Source organism: Citrus sinensis, chromosome 6 (genome assembly GCF_022201045.2).
Source record: "Citrus sinensis cultivar Valencia sweet orange chromosome 6, DVS_A1.0, whole genome shotgun sequence".
Classification (NCBI taxonomy): Eukaryota; Viridiplantae; Streptophyta; class Magnoliopsida; order Sapindales; family Rutaceae; genus Citrus; species Citrus sinensis.
The window spans coordinates 9,619,528-9,640,161 of NC_068561.1; the positions used below are offsets into that span (position 1 = coordinate 9,619,528).

The 20,634-nt window shown below is 30.9% G+C and overlaps 1 protein-coding gene and 1 long non-coding RNA gene across 3 annotated transcripts; one reads left to right on the forward strand and one right to left on the reverse strand.

The window, feature by feature from the left end:
• Positions 1-249: 249 nt before the first annotated feature.
• LOC112496150 (uncharacterized) lies at positions 250-5,204 on the reverse strand. 2 transcript variants are annotated; one of them, XR_008055605.1, is made up of 3 exons: positions 4,837-5,188; positions 3,579-3,672; positions 250-455 (listed from the first exon to the last, which is right to left on the reverse strand). It is a non-coding gene; the product is annotated as an uncharacterized LOC112496150 (long non-coding RNA). The 2 variants fall into 2 exon arrangements; XR_008055604.1 differs by lacking the exon at positions 3,579-3,672 and having other exon boundaries at positions 4,837-5,204.
• A 6,801-nt stretch (positions 5,205-12,005) lies between these two features.
• LOC102629546 (UDP-glycosyltransferase 86A1) lies at positions 12,006-14,336 on the forward strand. The gene is made up of 2 exons (XM_006492963.4): positions 12,006-12,592; positions 13,309-14,336. The coding sequence occupies exons 1-2, from the start codon at positions 12,067-12,069 to the stop codon at positions 14,259-14,261; spliced, it is 1,479 nt and encodes a 492-aa protein (XP_006493026.1). The 5' UTR covers positions 12,006-12,066; the 3' UTR covers positions 14,262-14,336.
• The last annotated feature ends 6,298 nt before the right edge of the window (positions 14,337-20,634 follow it).

The following is a 20,634-nucleotide window of genomic DNA, read 5'->3' on the forward strand; positions in this document are numbered from 1 at the left end:
ACCTCATTGGCATATTTTAATATTTAATTCATTCCCGCCATTTTATTTTAAATCTTAAGATAAAGAAATCACTTGCAACTAACTCATATACACACTTAGAAAATTAACCCCACATATAATTAAATCTACCTCTTAATGGGATCGACACTAATCATTATAAATCTATTCTACAATATATTTGTGTGCCTTCGAGTACAATAAAATTTTCACAACAGAGCACGTCACTAATCATCATACAAGATTGAAACATTTTCTCTTACCACAACACCAATATAAGATCTCAATTCAATTGCTCGTTCTTCAATAGGAATTCCATAATCATTATATTCGACTATGATTTTGTTGTTAGGTGTTAATTTCATCAAATGCTTATTCTTTGTTTTTTTTTTCTTGTCGGTCTCCCATCACATTCAAGAACACTTATTTCTTCATTTTCTTCTTCATCAGACATGTTACTGAAATTTCAAAGCAATGCACAAATTATTAATCAAAATAAATTACAATAAACAAAACAAGTGATAGCAAATATTTATGTAATAAGCAAAACAAAGCCAAGAAACTTGAAAAATAAACTACCTTTCATTCCTCTACTGAGTCATTATCTCCAGGGACATCATCACAATCAGGTCTATCATAAATTCCAACATCATCTTTATCCATATCCATGTTTGGAGATGGATATTTTTTAGATAAAGGTTCATGTATCACCATGTCAATACTCCCATCATAACCTACTGATTTATTGACTCTTTGACCTACTGAACAAACAATTGAATTTTTTAGATCTACTTGATCTTTCACATAAAATACTTGCTCTGCATGTGAAGCTAAAATGAAACAATCAGACTTATGACCAACCTGATTAAGATCAATTACAATGAACTCTAAATCATTAATCTTAACCCACCTACTTTCTACCCAGTCACACTTAAAAATAACTCTCTTATTCATGAGATATTGAAGCTCCTAAATCTCAACAAGGACCCTATAATACTCCATCACGCCAGTGTGCATATTTTTATCCTTTGAGCTTGAAACTTGTAATGTTGTTGGTGAAACATTAACTCCACTATTTTTTGTAACACGATTATTATCGTGATCTTTAGTTGCAAATTTGAAACCATTGATAAAGTACCTTGTATATGCTATGACAGTAGATCTACGTTTGCTTGTTGTAACAGTAAAGCATCAACCATCGTAGTCTCTCTACCTCTTAAAGGTTTTTCAATTGTATATCTACCATGTAACTTGGTGTCAGTCTAATAAAATCATGATTAGACAAATATTTAGCATAAAATTCAAGTGCTTCCTTTGCCATATATCATTTATCAATGCATCCTTCAGGGCAACAATGGTTATGAACATAACCTTTTTGCAATTTCATATTTCTCTCAAATAGATACATCCAGCAAAGTTGAACAGGTCCACATAATTGGACTTGGTCGACAAGACGCACCATCAAGTGGACCATTATGTCAAAAAAAAAAAGATTGGAAGAATTGCTCAAACAAGCGCATAGTGACGTAATGTTGTTTTTCCAATTTGTCAAGAGATTCTGTTTCTAGCACATTACTACACAATGCATTGAAGTAAAAGCACATCCTTATGATGGCTTTTCTAATATTTTCTGGCAAATAACCATGAATTACTAAGGGTAGTAACTGTTGCATCGAAGTATGGCAGTCATGAGACTTAAAACCTTGAAGCCGACAATCATCCAAGTTTTCAAGATTCCTGAAGTTAAAAGAATAATCTTCCAGAACTTTGATTTCAAATAAAGTTTGACATAACATCTTTTTTCTCTTTTTTTCTTAAGGTGTAAGGTGCTGCAGGTATAAAATTTTTATCATTTTCATTAGGAATTAATTTGCCTCTAATTTGTAATTCAATGAGATCTTTTCTATCCTTGACCTCATCCTTCGTCTTTCCAGGTTGATGAAGTAGTGTGCCATAGATGCTCTCATACACATTTTTCTCAATGTTCATCACATCTAACACATGGCTAACTAACAAATGTTCCCACTACTTCAAAATATCTTGACCAGAAAAAGTTTTTGGAGGCTCATCCCATTCTGCCTTATTATTTAGAACTTTCTTAAATGATCTAAATGAGTAGTCATGTGGCAAAAATCGACGGTGCCCTGAAAATATGCATTTTTTACTGTGTAAACCACTGTGACTTTTTGTCTAAGCCACAAACTGGACAAACATAGTAGCCTTTAACAGTACACCCTGAAAGATTCCCATATGTGGAAAAATCACTAATAGTCCACATCAAGACAGCACGCAAATTGAAGGTTTGCTTTTTAAAAGCATCATATTTCTACACCAATATTCCAAAAGGTTTTTAAATCACCAATTAAGAGTGCTAAATGTACATCTGGATCATTCATAGGTTGTTTAGGCCCATATATCAATAAAGGCAACATAATGAATTTTCTCTTCATGCATATCCATGGAGGAAGATTATAAATAACCAACATAAGTAGCCAGCAACTGTAGGTAGAAACAAAGAGTGTTGTGTGGATTAACCCCATCAATTAAGAGAGTTAGACAAAGATTTCTAGGTTCTTGGCCAAAGTCATTTTACTTAGAGTCAACTAAATGCCATGCTAGTAAATATGCTAGATGGCGAAGTTTGTCATCTTTAATTCAATGATTAGCATGCCAAGTCAAGTTCTCGACAGCTTAGGGCTATTGAAACATACGTTTGACCTAGGAATAGGAGGAAACTACCACAATACCTTTGCAAGCACCTGGTTACTACTTGTTTTAACTCTCTTTTTTTCCCTTAAACTCTCCACATGTAGGACATTATTCATATTTTCATACTCTTTTCGGAAGAGAATGCAATCATTCTTGCATGCATGTATTTTCTCATAATCAAATCCTAATACTTTCATTATTTTTTTGGCCTCATACATTGACTTCGGAACGTTCTTATTTTCTAGAAACACATGAAAAAGAACTTCTAATAAAGCAGTAAACCTTCCTTTTCATAGTCTACAATTTCATTAACGCTGACAATTTAGAATACTTTGAACCTAAATACCAAGGCTTCTAAGCATCCTCAATTATATCCCTAAAACACATAGGATTTTGATCACATTGTTCATACACATCATGGATCATGTCCTCGACATTACTATGATCTTAGAACCTAAATTCGTGATATTCAAAATACTTTGGCCAAATCACAAAGGCTGCATTTGAATTAACCTTTCCATGTTTATGCCAACTTGTTGGTAGAAACCAATTTGAAACAAATGATTCTTTTATTCGTTCAGGAGTATGGAACTCTAGGTTGCAACACTCAGAACAAGGACATCTAACTGATCTACGATTTCAGAATTAAGCGTAGCAAAATTCACAAACTCCTCAGCTTTATCTTCATATTCTTTGGACACTCTTGTAGACCATATCCAAGATTTATCCATTTCAACAATGATGCTTGTTAATGTAAAATTTTATTTAAATAAAACAATAATGAAAAGCAGCTATGCATGCATTCCTCACAAATAAAGTAACAAAGGTATAGCTAAAGTGAAAATGTATTTATGTTAAACATTTATTCGTACCTTCAATAATCAAACACCTTCTCATTATTTTGTAAAAGATTTTAGCACAACAGCAGAACAACAATTTGTAAAATTGAATCAGCCAAAGAACAATCTACAAACCACATGTAAATTATAACAATATTAATACTTTTATCAATAAATATATCGAGCATGGTCAAAAAGGTAAATAAAACTTCTGAATCTTACAGCCAATATTAAAGAATCATTAAAAATTCAAAGCAGATTGTATTCTTATAATACCAATTGCAAATGAAATGTTGATAAGTATATAACATAAATTTGAAAGAAACAATTGAAACACCTTAGCTAATAGATACAATTTTAATAGTATATCCGGGATGATTAGGAAAATGAACTAAAATTCTGCATATTATAGTCAAATTCAAGAAATCATCAAAAATTCAATACCAATGCTATCCATATGATTCCAATTGCAAATGAAAGATTGATAAGTACATAATGTGATGTGTAAAGAAAGTACAAAAAAATCACAGCCAATAGATACAGTTTTAGAAATTCATCCAGCATGGTGAGAAAGGGAAATTAAATTTCTACCTCTTACAACTAATTTCAAAAAATCATTACAAATTCAATACAAATGATATACATATGGTACCAGTTACAAAAGAAAGCTTAATTAATGTATAATTTGAAATTAAGAGAAAATAAACAAATACCTTATCTTTCAAACAATTATCATTCACTCATATATTTTCCTAAATACCTGTGGGCACAATTTTGTATCATCTTCTTTTGACAAATCTTATTTCAAATTCTACCAACACAAATACAGTACCCAACAACAGAAAAACATGCAAATGTAAGAATTAATTAAAGATTATAACCAACAATAAACAAAAGTTATAATATACTAGTTCACTCCATTCATGCAATTCCAGTAGAAAACTTTATCATTTCAACTACACAAGCACAACAAATGTTATCCAAAAATGAAAAACGAACTCATCATCAAGTTGCTGCATCTAACTCTTTAGACAACCGGCCACAAATAAAGAAACTAATATCAGAGCCAGCCCAAATTGGATAAAATAAAAGACAGAACTAGCCCCAATTGTTTCAAATTGGCATTTTCCATTATTGGGCATTGTTAGTTTGATGAAAGATTGAAGAATAAAGTAGCAGATAATATGAGATTTAAAAAATTAAATGAAATTAGCCCCGAATTGTTTTAAAAATGGGGATTTCTACTATTTCTCTTATTATAGTCAAAATTGAAGAAACTATGATGGCTTACTTCTTTTTACAAGTTCAATGATTCTTAAATCCTCTTCTGAATCTTCTTCTTCAGAATCACTAGGTGCTATTGCTCAACAACTTCTACTTGCATCTTCAAATAAAAGCATACTTGTTAATTAGTACATATCTGGCCGCGAAGATTGATTGAAGGGAAAAAAAACTAACGAGAGGGGTTTAGGGAAATTGAAAGGGATTTCGATTTAAGTGGGTGAAAAAAGGGGTTTGAAATTTGAGTTAGAAGACTTTCATTGATTTTGTTTTAAGGTTCTTGTAGAAAGTGAGGAGGGAATCGATTTTAAAGGGAAAGGGAAATGAAGAGCCAAAAAATTCTAACTGTTCAATTTATATCGATAACATTTTAGCAATAAGAACGATGCCGGTTAGATTTAGGGAAAATGAAAAATTAAAATTACTTCACCAATTAGTATCAATAGTTGGTTATGATACTATAGTATCAATGATCACTGACACTTATATGTAAAAGGTGCTAAAAACCACTTAGGTTAGCAAATGCTGATACTTTTTTTATTTCATATCTGAAACTTAATATCAGTATTTCTCATTTTTCTAGAAGTGTTGTCAATGATTTCAAAATCATAATCATCGGGGTCTAAGACCTTGCATGGCCTTCTTTCTTCCCTATTCACATCTAGTTTCTTTCCACCCTACCATGTCCTAGCCTCTTTCATTCTCTTGCACAATCTCTTTATTACTTTCCTTTCAATGTAATCCATGAGAGTTAGCACTAGACCACCCTTATGTTTCTTTAACCAACCATTCCATGACTCTGTTTTGCAAGATGATTAAAAGCACGGCTGGCCCATTGAGTTTCTTCAATCTTGGTCAAATATGTGTATGCTTCCACTTTTTCCTTTTTAATCTTTTCCATGTAATTATTAAAATCATTTTCATATGTTGTTCTTGCTGCTGACTAAAACAAAGTTCTAAACACTTGTTCAGGCCATTTACTCCTCATATAGGCCAAAACTCTGCCAAACTAGCTAATAAGCCCTTCTACTTATTAGTCATAAAGGTAATAAGATTTTCATCTTCAATTTTAAGCCATTCCCTCAAAATGCTAAGGAACCACTTCCAAGTCTCTGAACTTTCTGTCTCATAAATGCACAAAGCAATATGGAAAATGCCATTATTTGCATATAAGGAAATTGTTGTCAACATGATTCCACCATAAGGCACCTTCAAATAACACCCATCAAAACCAACAAACCACCTACAATTCTTGATAAACCCATTCTTCAAAACTGGAAAACTAAGCATGAACCTTTGGACCTTAACTTTGTTACATCTACTTTCAACCATACATTGTAGCCTGACAAGTACTCCTGGGTTTGTTTGTTTCAAGATTGCTTCATATTTCCTTAACAACTAATAAGACTCTGAATGATTTCCACTATTTCTAATCTTACAATCTTTTATCTCTGTAAATCTTCTTGATAATACAATGTAATCCATACTTCTATCTCGTCTCTTTATCATTGCATTTGGGGGCATTGTAGGGTTATTCTTCAATGAGGTCTAAAAATAATTGGCAATCCAGTACATAGAAGCATTTTTTGTCTTAGTGTTTCTGTCATGTGTGTACTTCTTGTTGAATTGTTGAATTTGAAAAACAGTTTCAAACTTTATCCTAGCTGCAAAAATGCACCATGTACATGAAACTCCTTTTTCAGTCTCGCCTATACATCTAGCATTAAATCTCCTCTTTTCATTCTTAAGTTTAACAATATCAAATCCTTTTTCAATTAGATAAGTTTTTAATACTCCTTTAAACTCAACCACAATATCAGCTTACCATCTAGACCAACCTTACTTTTTGTGTTTCTAGAGATTTCATAACTAAATAAATGGCATATCTTCATCTGATTCAAATGTAAAGCCTTGATCTCTATCATCAGACTTACAATTAGACAAAATTACATCTTTCTCACTAACTTTAGTTTCATTTTCACCTCGATCATCTATATTTTCTCTACCTTTTTTAACATTATGCCTATCCTCTTCAATGAATATATCATCAACATTGTCATCATTTTCCCAAAATGCTTCATCTCCTCTAAATTCAACATCATCTTCTTCAGCATACAATTGTGTTTGATACGCTGATCCTTCGTTTTGAATTTCTGCTGGCTCATCTACTTGCATTAGCTCACGGTTGATGGTTCAAAAGGGTTGTTGTTGTTGGTTGACATGTTCATTTGGTGGAATTGAGTTCGTTGGTGGGCTTTGAAATCTTAGGTCAGTTGGTGGGCTTACAAACCTTGGATTGTTGGTGGGTTGTTGCTGTTGTGTAGTTTCAGTGGATTTCATATGCGTAGGACAACATTTGCAATCAATATTTCATACACACATCAAACGATTATCTTAAGCAACAATGCACCAAGGAAATAACATGACATTAATTAATTCCATACATTTTTAAACCCAAAAAATAAAGAATACTTACAACCCACTCAATATATAATTCAAACCTCCTTCAAAATTAACAAGCAATACAACTGTAACAACCAGCAAACAAAATAAATGATTGGCTTTATGCACATTAATATTTAAAATTATTTCATATAAAAAATATATTTAAAGGAAAGTGAAATTTTTCTACTTCAGAATATTTTTAATTTCCTTTAATTTGATTCATTGTTGCCACTGAATCCTAACATCAAACCATAATACATTTTTCAATATAGGCACAAATCAATCGAAGCATGCAAAGTCAATGGACAAAATTGATCATGAACAATGAAAAAAAAAACACAAAACAAAACCCACAAACATTTGCCAAAGCCCCTGAAAACTTGCAACCAATTGATCATGAATTTTTAAGCCATGTGCTTGCAAATTAGTGTGCTATCATTTACTTGGTTCAAATAAACCAAATAAGCAAAAGCAAATAAAGAGAAAGTTCATTACTAGACAAGTATTTTGTAAACTTCAATAGTACACTGGTGACTATGAAATCCTCCTCCAAAACCACGGATTATTCATATTCCATATATACAAGTTTGGCAAGGATAAAAAAATAATCTAATAAAATGGGTTAGGTTTTTTTTGTTTTGTAGAAGTGTGTTACAGAAGATGATGAATTGTGAAATACGTTTTAATTGGCATAAGAGCATATAAATGTTTGTCCAATTAAGTTATGACATGTACCATTGATTGGATGCTTACATGTATCTCAAGTCGGCATTTTTAAAATTATAAGTTAATTCAAAGTCAAAGTATCGAAATATCCTTTTTTTTTCCATCCAAACTAACAATAAAACTTAACAAAAGGGGGTTTTGGTGCCCCTTATTGAAAACTTGTGGGTCTCCATGACTATTTCCACAAATTAGGGGGGTCCACCTGTCCTTTTCCCTTTAATTTTGGCTTGATCCACATCAAGATAAATAATTTTACTTAATTAACATGTGTAGTAAATAAATACTATTATAGAAAATTAGAAAAAAAATTATAAATGTCATAGATTGAATATAGAATTTATGGTTAAATCAATTCAATAAAACTTGTTCCACTAGTTTTCAGTACAATTGTTTTTTTAGTTGATGAGCAATTTTTTTCTTTGTTCTATTAAATTAAGTGAATAAAATATCTTTCACTAAAATCCTATAGAAACCATGTTGATTTTTTTTATCATTAATAGTTGTGTATAAATTTACTTATTTTATCTTTCATTTACTAGTTTTATATGTAATTTACAAAATTTATGCCTATTACAGTATTGATATTATAATTTTAATCACGATATTATAGAATTTTTTTGAATTAGTAGAAGATCTTAGCCATACTTTAAATTAAATTCATTCACTTTCTAAATTAATAAGTCAGCTCTTCTAAATTCAACATTTCATTTATTTTTATTTCTCTATTTTCTTCATATATTTTCAAAATATGGGAACTTTTATAAAGTATGTAACTCAGTTTTAGAAGGAAAACGAGATATAACATATAATTCTTGTCAATGAAAATCTTTGTGGCCATGGAAGAGCATTGATATATGCATAGAAGAATTTTAGTAAACAACAGCAGAATCAATGCTAAATTTGGGGTGAGATTATCGTTATTTAAAAGAATAATAAAAAAATAGTACATTAATTTTGACTAAGTGTACCATTATTTTTGTAACTTTTCTGTAACCCTTCGGAATGTTTATTATTTTTTCTTATATGAAAGGGCACAATTGTAAGTTTAATGGATAAAAGCTTGTTTAGTTCTTATATTTTGAGATTAATACTCATTTAATTCCTATATTTTTAAAAATATCTCAAGACATCCCTGCTTTTAAACTATTGACACCCTGTCATTAGTTTTTGTTTCTTTTGGCTTATTCTACAATATTACCCTCTTACAATAATATTTTTTTTTACATTAATAGAAAGGAAAAACTAAATTACCAATGTAATCTTAAAATAAAATAAAAATATAAAGAATATATTTTTATTTTTGTAGAGGCTCACATATGTCAAAAAAATTAAATTACTAATTTTTTAGACATTAATAAAAAAGCTAATATATTAACTCTTCAGCAGAATGTTCCATAAAAATTTATATATATATTGGGGTTAAATTAGTAACTTAATGTCAAAAAAAAATATTATTGTAAAAGAGTAATATTATAAGACAAGTCCAAAGAAATAAAAAGTAACAACAGTGGTGTCAATAGTTTAACGATAAATATATTTTAAAGTATTTTAAAAAATAAAAAACTAAAAGAGCACTAACCTCAAAATATAGAGATTAAACAGACTTATGTCTTCCACCCTAGGTTTAATACAACTTTAGATAAACCACGACTAAATTCATCAATTCGGCATCGATTATTGAAGCTAATAATATCTAAATTAATAATTCCCCTCAAATGCTAAGTGGAAGACAATTTTCTTTTCATCACAAGTGGCCCAAGTTTCCTTAAAACTAGAGGTGGCCAATGGGCCGGATGGCATGAGACACGGCACGGCACGTGTCCGTGCAACACAGCACATCACGATCACATTTCGGTAGAGCACGTGGCACAGCATGACACGCACGTGGGCTGGGCCAGGCTTAGATTTTAGGCACGTGGGCCTTAAAAGTACGGCACGATTAGAGATAGGCCAAAACACGGCACGCGAAAAAATACGCAATAAGCACGTTTCATTTTTTAATGAAAAAGTTTATAATTTTATAAATAATTTGAAATTGAATCTTTTAATATATTTTATTGGCTCAAGTTTTTTAAATTTATTTAATTCTTAGTTTTAAAAAATTGATTTATGTTTATAATTTATTAAATAAATAATTGATATCATGATTTTATAAATGTGTATTAATATCATTATAAACTATAATATATGACTCTATGTAATTCCACGTTAACAATTAAGTTAACCCTTAAAAAAATTATTATTATTGTTGTTGTTAAGTACTAAAAAAGAATTCTAATATATAGTCAAACTTAGTAATTAATATTACATTCTCTTATTATTATTAATTTATTATTATTGAATATGAACTTGAGTTTTGAATTTTTTATTCTATTAAATTTGAATAAAGGCACATGGATCAAAAAAGTACAAAGACTTAAAAAAATAAAACAATAACTTGGCATGCGCTCTTTAAAAAAATAAAAAAGGAAAAAAAAACTTGGTAGGCTTTTTTTTATACGCACGATATGACCCACGGCACGACACATGTGGTGGGCCAGACCTAAGTAAAAAAAATTAAGTACAGTACAGCATGATACGAAATACATAATAGACACAGCACGAACACGAGCACGCTTAAATTTTCTTTCATAGGTCTGGACCGACACGGCACCGCCGGTTGGCCACCTCCACTTAAAACTCTGTGTGTATTAATTATGGCCTGTAAAAGTCGTGCCGGCATACAAATACAAACATCTAATGTAGTGTCGGAATCTTCTTCTTGGCAATAAATACATGTACAAAAACCAACTTCTTTGCGTATGCAATTTGTCCTATTGATTTGACGGTAACTCATGGGCCATGATTTGTTTCTCAATGATTAATTATCTGTTGTCTCTAGATGTTCCCCACCTTCTTCATCATCTTATTTTTCAAAGTAAAGGTGATGGCCGCCAATTTATTGACTGAACACGTACATTATTGTCAAGCTAACAATAATGATGGAGTAATAAAAAATTTTATATAAATTAATATGAGTAAATTAACATGACATAAAGAGATTGATTAGAATAACAATTATTTTTTTATGTGATTCATCATAATTTTACATAATTAATCTCTTCATTCCATGATAATTTATACACATTTATTTATCAATTTCTTTACATATTTAATTGTCCTCTTGCTCTGATGATAACTCGTGGGCCATGATTTGTTTCTCAATGATTAATTATTTGTTGTCTCTACATCTTCTCTACCTTCTTCATCCTCTTATTGTTTATGTGAAGATGGTGGCCGCCAATTTACTGATTGAACACCATCCTTTTACATATCTGTAGCTTACAATATTATAAAGCTAAACATACAAGAACGTCAAGTATTTTCGACTGGTATCTAATTAATTAATTACGGAAATTAATTTGAGATCATATGAATTGACTATCTCATTATAGCAAACACTTGTAAGTGACCTTTAGGTCTGATTTTTCTACCGGTTAAAAATAGTTTTTTTTTTAATTTTATTTTGACGTAAAAAATTCATTAAAAGGTTTTTTTTTAACCGCTTTTGAGAGTAACAAGTAGTTTGTCTCTATTGAAAAGAGATTCAAATCTTAAACTTTTGGAAGCGGAAATTAATTTTTAAATTTTTTTAAAGAATTAAATTATCTATTAAAATAATTTTATTATTTTTAATTAAAAATCTCATTAGCAACCAAAACACTGAAGATATATTTGTTAAAATAAGTTTTATTAATAAAAAAATCTACTTGTTTAAGTTCTATTCGAAAATTGATAAGAAATAGATTCTAACTCTCTCATTTTAATCTTGAGTTACAAACTCTTACACAAACTTAATTTATAAAAATTGATGTGGCCTAAATTTATTGGTTAGATACCTAGAGCTATTTATTCCAATTAATTCAATTATACTATATCAATTTGTACATAGAGTTTATAACTTTATCTTAATTACAAAATGTTAATTTACATATAGCTGTAAAGTTTCTGCATAAATATATTGAAAAAGCACATTTGCACTACAAAATAGCCCACCAAAATTTGTCATTCCCATCATAAAAAGCTAGAGATGGAGAACAATCACAAAAAACCTAAGCCTCATGCAATTGCGATCTGCTACCCTCTCCAAGGTCACGTTATTCCTTTTGTGAATCTAGCCCTGAAGCTCGCCTCCAGTGGCTTTACTATCACCTTTGTCAACACTCATTCAATCCATCACCAAATAACCAAGGCTCAATCCAACGGTGACGAGGACGACATCTTTGCCGGCGCACGTAAAGCCGGTCTAGATATACGTTACGCAACGGTCAGTGATGGGCTTCCTTTAAATTTTGACCGATCACTCAACCATGACCAGTTCATGGAATGTCTTTTACATGTGTTCTCTGCACATGTTGATGAACTTGTTGGAAATTTAATCCAATTGAACCCCGAAATGAATTGCTTAGTTACCGACACTTTTTTTGTTTGGTCCTCAATGATTGCCAAGAAATATAACCTTGTTAATATCTCGTTTTGGACTGAACCAGCTCTGGTTATAACTCTTTATTATCACATGGATCTCCTAAGAAGTCATGGCCACTTTGCTTCTACTGGTATGTAATATCTTCTTTGTCTTTAAGGTTGCTTGCTTGGTACTACTACTATATGTTCGGCGAAGAAATTTTTCTAGTTGCCCCAATTTTTGCAATAATATCCGAAAAGTGTTTTAAGATAAATATTAGGTGCTTCAGTAGTTTCAGGGATCCTAATAGTTAGGTTTTAACTGAAGTGGGCTTATTAGTAACTGTGGCATCATGTTAGTTATTAACTATGTCAGGTTAGTTATTAATTTTTAACATGATATAACAGTTATATACAGGTTGCAATATTAGTTGAGACTATATATAGGAATACCTCTAATATTATAAAATATTCAGATATCTTTTTTAATCAGAATATGCTTTCTAATCAATCATGTCTTGTGGATATGTACTCTCACTATATATTATATAATCAAATCTGATAGAATCTTACCATATCTACCTCTTAAAATATATGCATGCTCAGTAAGAATCCAATTAACAAAATATATAGTATACATCAGAAGCACATAAGACTATACATTAGATGCCTTGACTAATCATGTAAGTACGCATGTATTAAGAATCCAATAAACTAGATATTATATACTAGGAGCACAACAAGATATTATATACTAGGAGCACCTTTTTTTTATTGTTTACTATAGTAAATTATTACCAGATGCAAATGGATAATTTTTTTTTTAAATATAAGTAATTATGCCTTTTTTTTGGGATACGGTTATTAGATAATCGTGAGGACACCATTGACTATATACCGGGAGTTCGGGCAATAGAACGAAAGGACTTGATGTCATATCTTCAAGCTACAGACACATCAACTGTGGTTCACCGTATAATACAAAAGGCCTTTGAGGACGTAAAGAGAGTTGATTTTATCCTCTGCAACACAGTGCATGAGCTTGAATCAGAAACAATCTCAGCCCTACACCAAAAGCAGCCAACATATGCCATTGGTCCCATTTTCCCAGCAGGGTTCACCAAAAGTTTAGTTCCTACGAGCCTGTGGTCCGAGTCTGAGTGCACCCAATGGCTCAACACAAAGCCTCGTGGGTCAGTTTTGTATGTGTCATTCGGTAGCTATGCTCACGCAAGTAAGAATGATATTGTGGAGATTGCACTAGGGCTTTTGCTTAGTGAAGTGAGCTTTGTTTGGGTGCTTCGCCCTGATATTGTTAGTTCTGATGAAACCGACTTTTTACCCGTTGGATTTGAAGAAAAGATAAAGATCAGCGGTAGAGGATTGATTGTTCCGTGGTGCAGCCAGATTGATGTGATCTCACATTCGGCTATCGGAGGTTTCTTAACTCATTGTGGGTGGAATTCAATACAGGAAAGTATATGGTGTAGTGTCCCATTGTTGTGTTTCCCTCTGTTGACTGATCAATTCACTAATAGAAAATTAGTGGTTGATGATTGGAAGATTGGGCTCAATCTTTGTGATCAAAAGAAATCATCAATCACAAAGGAGGAAGTCTCTGAGAAAATCAACAGTTTGATGAGTGGAAAATCAAGTGCTGAATTAAGGAAGAATATCAAGGAGGTAAGAAAGAAACTAGAGAATGCATTATCCGCCGATGGATCATCACAAAAGAACTTTAATCAATTCATCAATGATGTGCAGTTTTTGACTCCTAAGAAATGTGGGTCAGCCACTTCAAGTCATGCTTTACTTCCTTGAGTGTTCTTTTTGATTTTATCAAATGTACACGCTTTTTGCAAGTTGCTAAATGCTATTATCTTTGGGACCCGTAAACAGTTTTATTTGATTAGTCAATAAATTTAAATTCCAAATCAGATAAAACTGATTAAAAATAAATTGATTCAAACCTTCTATCTTAGTAAATTAATAAACAAAATAAACTAACTAGTTGCTACCAAATATGTGTAATCAAGGAAAAAAAAATTGCATGCACTCCTTTTCATTGTTTTTAATTACTTTTAGGATTGGATGTTGTGTCCCATGTAATTATTGCCTAATTTCATGCTGTGAGAACACTTTGCATAAGACGTTTTGTCCTTTCACGTCAACAACAAGATAAAGAAGAATAATGAAAAAGAAGACAAAAAAAAAAGTAGAAGATGATGAGGAGAGATAAAAGGAAAAGAAAAACGAAAAAAAAAATTGAATGAGAAAAAAAAATAATAATATCTTCTATTTTATTAGATACTTATTTCAAACTGAACTTAACAACAAAGTGAACAGAAGTGGGGCCGCAATGATCGTTGTCGAAAGTAATGGGTGCATAGTGATATATGTCGAATCATTTGGGCGTCCGGCAAAATTAACCCTTGATTGCTAGAATTTACGCCAGCAATAGCAATTGGGTGGGGATATTCCCCCATCCCGTTAATTTTTTTTTTCATAATTACTATTTTATCCTCAAAATCTGAATGAAGTGCTGCCCTCTAGTTTGTATCTACAGAATCAAGTTCAACGAATGAAAATGAACTGTGAAACTACATGCTTCTCTTCTTGTTTCCCAAAAGCTTTTAGAGGATGTCTCTCTACTCTATTAAAAAAAGAAAAAAAAAAGAGCTTGAGGTGTTTGCTGAAACTTTTTAATCTTCCTTTTTTCCTTTTTTAATAGAGCTTCTTAATCTTCTTTGCTTATCTTTACAAATCAGATATTACAACATAACAAAACTCAAGTTCAGGAAGATTTAACTGTTGGGAAAATATGCTCTTTAAAAGCATATGTGTTTATTTAATTGTAATAAATAATTTTTCTGATTAATAAAATAAATGAGGTATTTTAGTCAAATATCTTAATTGGATTAATATTTTGATTAAAGTCTATTTAATCATATTATATGTATTTATGTGATCAACATGTGGATTCACAGAAGATATAAATACAAATTATCTTATGATTAAATAAATTTAGTTCGCAATTGATAAATAAAGTTGGACACTTTATTTAGGTATAGACTGTAATGAATTCATTGAATGGTTTGTCTTAATCATATATGAATTTATTGATGTAGTACGACTACATTGAACATGATCACATATGAGATTTAATTAACCTTGAAATGACTGTCAGACTTATTAAATCTCATAGGTATTGATTTTATTGTAATCTTAATCTTGAGTTAATTATAATTTCATGATTGTAATTGTTATTCCATTTGAGTTACCAATGGACACGACACATACTTGTAGTCAAGATTACCCGGTATCTTGGTGGAAGCAATTATAAGTATTGGAGTTATAGATTAATAATATAGAATTTGTACAACATATCTCTTGATGAGTTTTCGGCACTTGATCATAAAATTCTATGACCAGAGTGTGTCAACATATTTAGCATGTTGAAAATGATCATTAGAGAAAATCAGTAAGTATCAAGGAACAAGATGTTACTAAATTAATTGGACAGTTGATATATCAATTTAATTAACGATGTGGTACAAATGATTATGCAGTAAAGAAATCAATGTTACTTGAGACGAATTATTATTCGAGCATACAATTATGGAGGTCAATTCCAATTTTTTAATGGAGTAGATTTGGAATTAAATAAGGGTAATTTTGACATTCAAAGGGTTTACTTACAAAAGCATTTGAAACTGGGGTGGTATTACACTATTACGTAAACAAATATGATTGGGGGTGGGGGAACATCACCCCCAACTTGAGTACTAACATCTAACATTTAGTAGTGTTGTTATCTTGGCAATAAATACGAAACTAACACTACAGAAAAATTATACTCACCCCACCAATAAATCTCAATAAAGTAAATTTTTGAGACAATTTTATTATTAATTTAAACTTTAAGTGGGTGTTAGGGAAAAACAAAAACTTCCCAAAAATTGCACCAGCCTGAATACTAGCATCTTATGGAGTAGTTATCTTGACAATAAATACAGAACCAACCTTGTAAAAGAATGATATGATTCCACTAATAAACACCTTAATCCCATTAAAGTAAAATTTTGGAACAACTTCATCATTGATTCAAACTTTAAGTGCATCTATTATAATATATTTTTATTTTATTTTCTCTTATGTGAAATTAAGGTTGGGTTGAAATTGACTCACTATCATGACTCAACCCCGCATAATAATTAAATTATTTATTCATGACCATATGATTAGTTTCTCAATTATTAATTTAAAAAAATGATATGCACTCATCAATGAACTCCACCTTAACTCTATAAAAGTAAATTTTCGGAGTAAATTCTATTGAAATTCTAAACAAATCCATTTATAGTATGATATAAAAACCAACCAAACATTAGCTCGGAAATTTATTCTTATATATAATATAATCGGAGAGAAATCAATCTTAATTTATATTTTAAGAATAGGCCCATAAGAGGAAATTAAAATTATTGAGGCTAGAACGGCCCTCAAGTATTTTGAGGGCATGAGTCACTAGAGGCGGATGTAATGTAGGACTAGTGGGGGCTTGAGCCCCCACTGAAAAAAAAAAATACCCCTTTTTATTTAAAAGAAAAATTAATAAATTTTTAAATAATCTCTGTTAAATTATCAAATAGTTATGTTTTTTTTCAGTTTTTACAGTCACAGTAGAAAGAACATTTTCAGTAATGAAATTTGTAAAAAATGAACTTTGGAATAAGATAGTAGATGAATGGATAAATGATAATTTGATCGTTTATGTAGAAAAAAAATATATTTAATAGTGTTGATAATGAGTCAGAATATGAAATCGTGTAGAGAACAATTATAAATGTGTTATCAAAAAATTTATATACTCAAGTTTCAATTTTTATATTTTATTTTTACTTAATTTAGTCTCCAGTAAATTATTTTTTTAGATTCGCCACTATGAATCACCACTTGGAAAATTGGCCCAATGGCCGCGGCCATCAATTTATTGAACAGTGAACACGCATGCTCATCCTCATATATATCTCTAGCTTTCTAGTAAAGCCAAATTGACTAGTCTGCGAAGTATAAGAGTTATTAAAATTCCTTACCTGTGTAACGGAGATTCGTTTGAGATAATTTGAATTGACGCAAAGGACAAGTCCATCCATAAGCAGCTCCCACAATCCACATGGAGGATCATCAATGGACCGGTTATTTAGACTTGAGAGATCATGCATGGACCACCTGTTTAGTCAAGGAGTCATGCTTCAAGTAATTATCTCCAATTTGTCATCTTTTGACATAAGAAGCTTTTGAAAGTTTTGCTGAAATGAATTTGAGGTTTATGCCCTTATCTTATATTTTTAAGTAAACACGTGTATTGGGTAAAAATTTGAGATTTATCTTGATTAACCATGAATTTGAGTTTGTGTGCTTGTTATGGAACTTCTGCAGGTTGCCACAAACTGAATCCAAGCACTGCAACTTGTTGCATTTCCTTAACTTAGATTTGTACAATCACAGCACGCACGCACACAAGCACAATCGATGGAGAAGGAGAGAGTGTCTAAGTTGTATGAATAATAAAGTCCCAATTACTTAAATACTGCAGCTGAGTATAGGAACCTCTCATGTATTAGTACAAAATTATTTATCTTATTATAAGTTAAAATAACACAACTAAATGTTATACTTGTCCATAATATACTACTATGTAAAATGTGACAAAATCAGACTCATTAACATAATATTTGATCGCTTAATGAATGAGTCTATCAAAATTGCTTCTTAATATTTAACATTAGTCATATATTAGTTTGGTAAAATATAAACCAATTAGAATGATTTATGTTAGTTCACAATATGTGAAAAATAAATTCAATATGTGTAATTTCTTGAAATACTTCTAGATTTTATTTTATGTATGCTCTCTCAATTACTAGGTACTATTCTTGTTACGGGTAGTCGATCAAATAATTTTTAAGCAATTTTATTCGGTTAATTACCCAAATTCAAATCATATAAATAATTAAAAATAATTGTCTAATTCTCTACCTTGTAATAAATAAATAAAGGGAGTTGCTAGTTGCCATAGAAATTGCGCAATCAAGTGCATGGTGAACCATTGAGTATATTTTGCCATTTCCATGTGATTGGCATAATTGCAAGTCAACATTGAATTTTTTTTTTAATTTATATTTTTAATTCGATGTTATGTCCCATGTTCATAATTGCATGCTATAAGGACACTTTCATTGGGTTTTAATTTGTCACCACAATTACAATGTAAAAACACCTCGAGTAATCGAGTTCTTTCATATACAGTCAACGGAATCGCCGCCACCGTTAAGTAATTCGCCTCAATGATTATCCTAACTCATAATAAATAGGAAAACTAATAAAAGATAGCGATACTTAGGTTTGTGTGTGGACTGTGGAGTGTAGTATTGTTCGTCAAATGAGTGTTTTTGTAACTATCTTAAAATATGAAATAATTAGTTTTTGATAGATTTATAAACTTATTTTGTTCACAAAATATAATAATAAAAATAATAAAATTATATTTAACAAATTGTTATGAAAAATGATCAATGATATTTGAACAACAAGAAATACCGCCACGACAAAAATACTACTACAACAAAAGTGAACTTACTATTATATATAATATTATTGTAGAGCTTAAAAGAATGATACTGTCATGCTACACTATCTTTTTATACATCCTTCTTACCATTTGTCCACATGGCAGCATCAAGCTAATTTTATTAGAAGGATGATATTTAAAGCTAATTTTATTAGAAAGATGTTATTTAGACTCCTAAGTTTCAAATTTCAAAGGTTGCTTTTTTGTCCCTTTATAGAGTGCCACATCAATTAGTGGGGACTATAAAGGGGATCAAAGCTAGATATTATAACAGTGTGTTTGGATCATAGGATAATAGGATATTAAAATACGGCTCATAATGACTTAATACCAAGAGTGTTTAATAAAATTAATGAGCTCATTGTGGTGCATTGTTTAGGCGCATTACACAAGGCCGAGGTTCTCTCGGGTTTGTTTAATGAGGTGGCTTTTGCCACAGTTGAGGCAAAAGTTAATGGCTCAATTGAGGCAAATGTATTTTATTATAATATTATAAGAATAAATTATTTCATTTAAATAAATTATTTTATTATTAAATATTAAAGCTAATAAATAAAATATAAAGATAAATTATATGACAATATTATTTTGTTTAATAATACTATATTTTATTATATTATTATATAGTATTTTACTTATATATTAATAATTAATATAAAAATAATTATTCAATATTTATGTAACACCAAGTACTGTACAATATTATTGTAATACAATATTAATATAATACAACATAATAGAATATTAGTAATACAATACAGTATACCAAACGCACCCTAAAGATATGTTTGACACTCTTCAATGTACGGTGTTAGAACCCCTTATAATATTAAAATATTAAAATATTATGTTTGATAATTACTTTTCATTGTATTTTAATGTGGTTAGAACATGTCCTTAATGCAGTCAAACCCGCATAAACTAAACCTGTGTGAGAGTCGGTGTTATGCGGGTTTGCAATTATTTTGAGAGGGGGGAAAAATCACTCTTGTTCTCTTGTTCTCAGATCAAGTCTCCCTGCCATCTCCACACCATCGCTTCATACTGCCATTGATGTGCCTCAACAAACGATACCAACTCCACACCGCCACAATTGTGCCTTAACTCCACAATGCCACTATCGCGAGACACCAACTCCACCACCCTGCAATTTGCCTTCGCCATGTGATCTATGTTGGCCCCACGACACCTCTGTACGACAGCAACTCTACTGCCACCCTGTACCACGCAACACCAACACTACCCCACCATGTGATCTCGTTTGATATTGTTCTTTATGCATATATTATGGTGAGATTTTCATCCAGAATTCCAATAATTCTGTTATTTACTTTTTCATAAATTGTTTTTCAACAAAAACTACTTGTGTATTTTCTGGAGCTACTAAGAAAAGTTTAAACTTTTTTTCTGTGGTTAAGGATGATTAAAGGGTGAAAAACCAAGAAAAGAAAGGAATTGTATCCAGCTGCTAGATTATTGGAATTGACCATATGATGTCACTTTGATTGTGAAGTTGAAGATTCCTGGTGTTTTTTGCACCTACTACATAACTGTTTAAGA

Coding starts and splice junctions, on each gene's coding strand:
- LOC102629546 (XM_006492963.4), top strand. CDS start 12,067: ATGGAGAACAATCACAAAAAACCTAAGCCTCATGCAATTGCGATCTGC. Junction 12,593..13,308: donor TGGCCACTTTGCTTCTACTG/GTATGTAATATC, acceptor TACGGTTATTAG/ATAATCGTGAGGACACCATT.